Source organism: Morone saxatilis, unplaced genomic scaffold (assembly GCF_004916995.1).
Source record: "Morone saxatilis isolate NCDOM2014 unplaced genomic scaffold, NCSU_SB_2.0 Contig1, whole genome shotgun sequence".
Classification (NCBI taxonomy): Eukaryota; Metazoa; Chordata; class Actinopteri; family Moronidae; genus Morone; species Morone saxatilis.
Window position 1 is genome coordinate 1,481,814 of NW_023339651.1, and position 508 is coordinate 1,482,321.

At 44.1% G+C, this 508-nt stretch overlaps 1 protein-coding gene across 6 annotated transcripts in view; it reads left to right on the forward strand.

Annotated features, from left to right (window-relative positions):
- Positions 1-508, forward strand: part of baiap2b (BAR/IMD domain containing adaptor protein 2b) — a 68,686-nt gene that overhangs the window by 37,557 nt on the left and 30,621 nt on the right. For all 6 annotated transcript variants that reach the window (XM_035664906.1, XM_035664887.1, XM_035664920.1 and 3 more), the window contains one exon: positions 319-390. In XM_035664906.1, the coding sequence (XP_035520799.1) occupies positions 319-390 (72 nt within the window). The remainder of the gene's footprint in view (positions 1-318; positions 391-508) is intronic.

Sequence of the window (508 nt, forward strand, 5' to 3'; positions counted from 1 at the left end):
CACACTCTCACACACAGACACAGACACACACACACACACACTCACACACACACACAGAGGCGTAAATGCTAAACATGCACAGAGACAGCAAATTGACTTTGGCATGCATTTACATACCAGACATCCTTCCTTAATCCTTTGGGTGTGACATTTCCGATGGCAACACAACTGCATCCCTTCAAGTCATTCTTGCACCACAACACTGCGACGTTGCATTCCTTTTTGGAAGGAATCCACTGTGGTTGTGCATGTAACTACTTGAGGTTTAGCGAATTTGTATTTGTGTTGCATTGTTTTTTGTTTTCCTGTGTTTTTCAGCTGAAGTCTTTCCACAACGAGCTGCTCACAGAGCTGGAGAAGAAGGTCGAGTTGGATGCACGCTACCTGAATGTGAGATTTCCTTATTGATGTACAGTTATGTAGTGACAATGTCCCACCTCCTTATTAAGCTAGAGCCTGTGTGCGCAGAGACAAACCAAAAAAATATCACCCAACTCTGCAGCTCTAC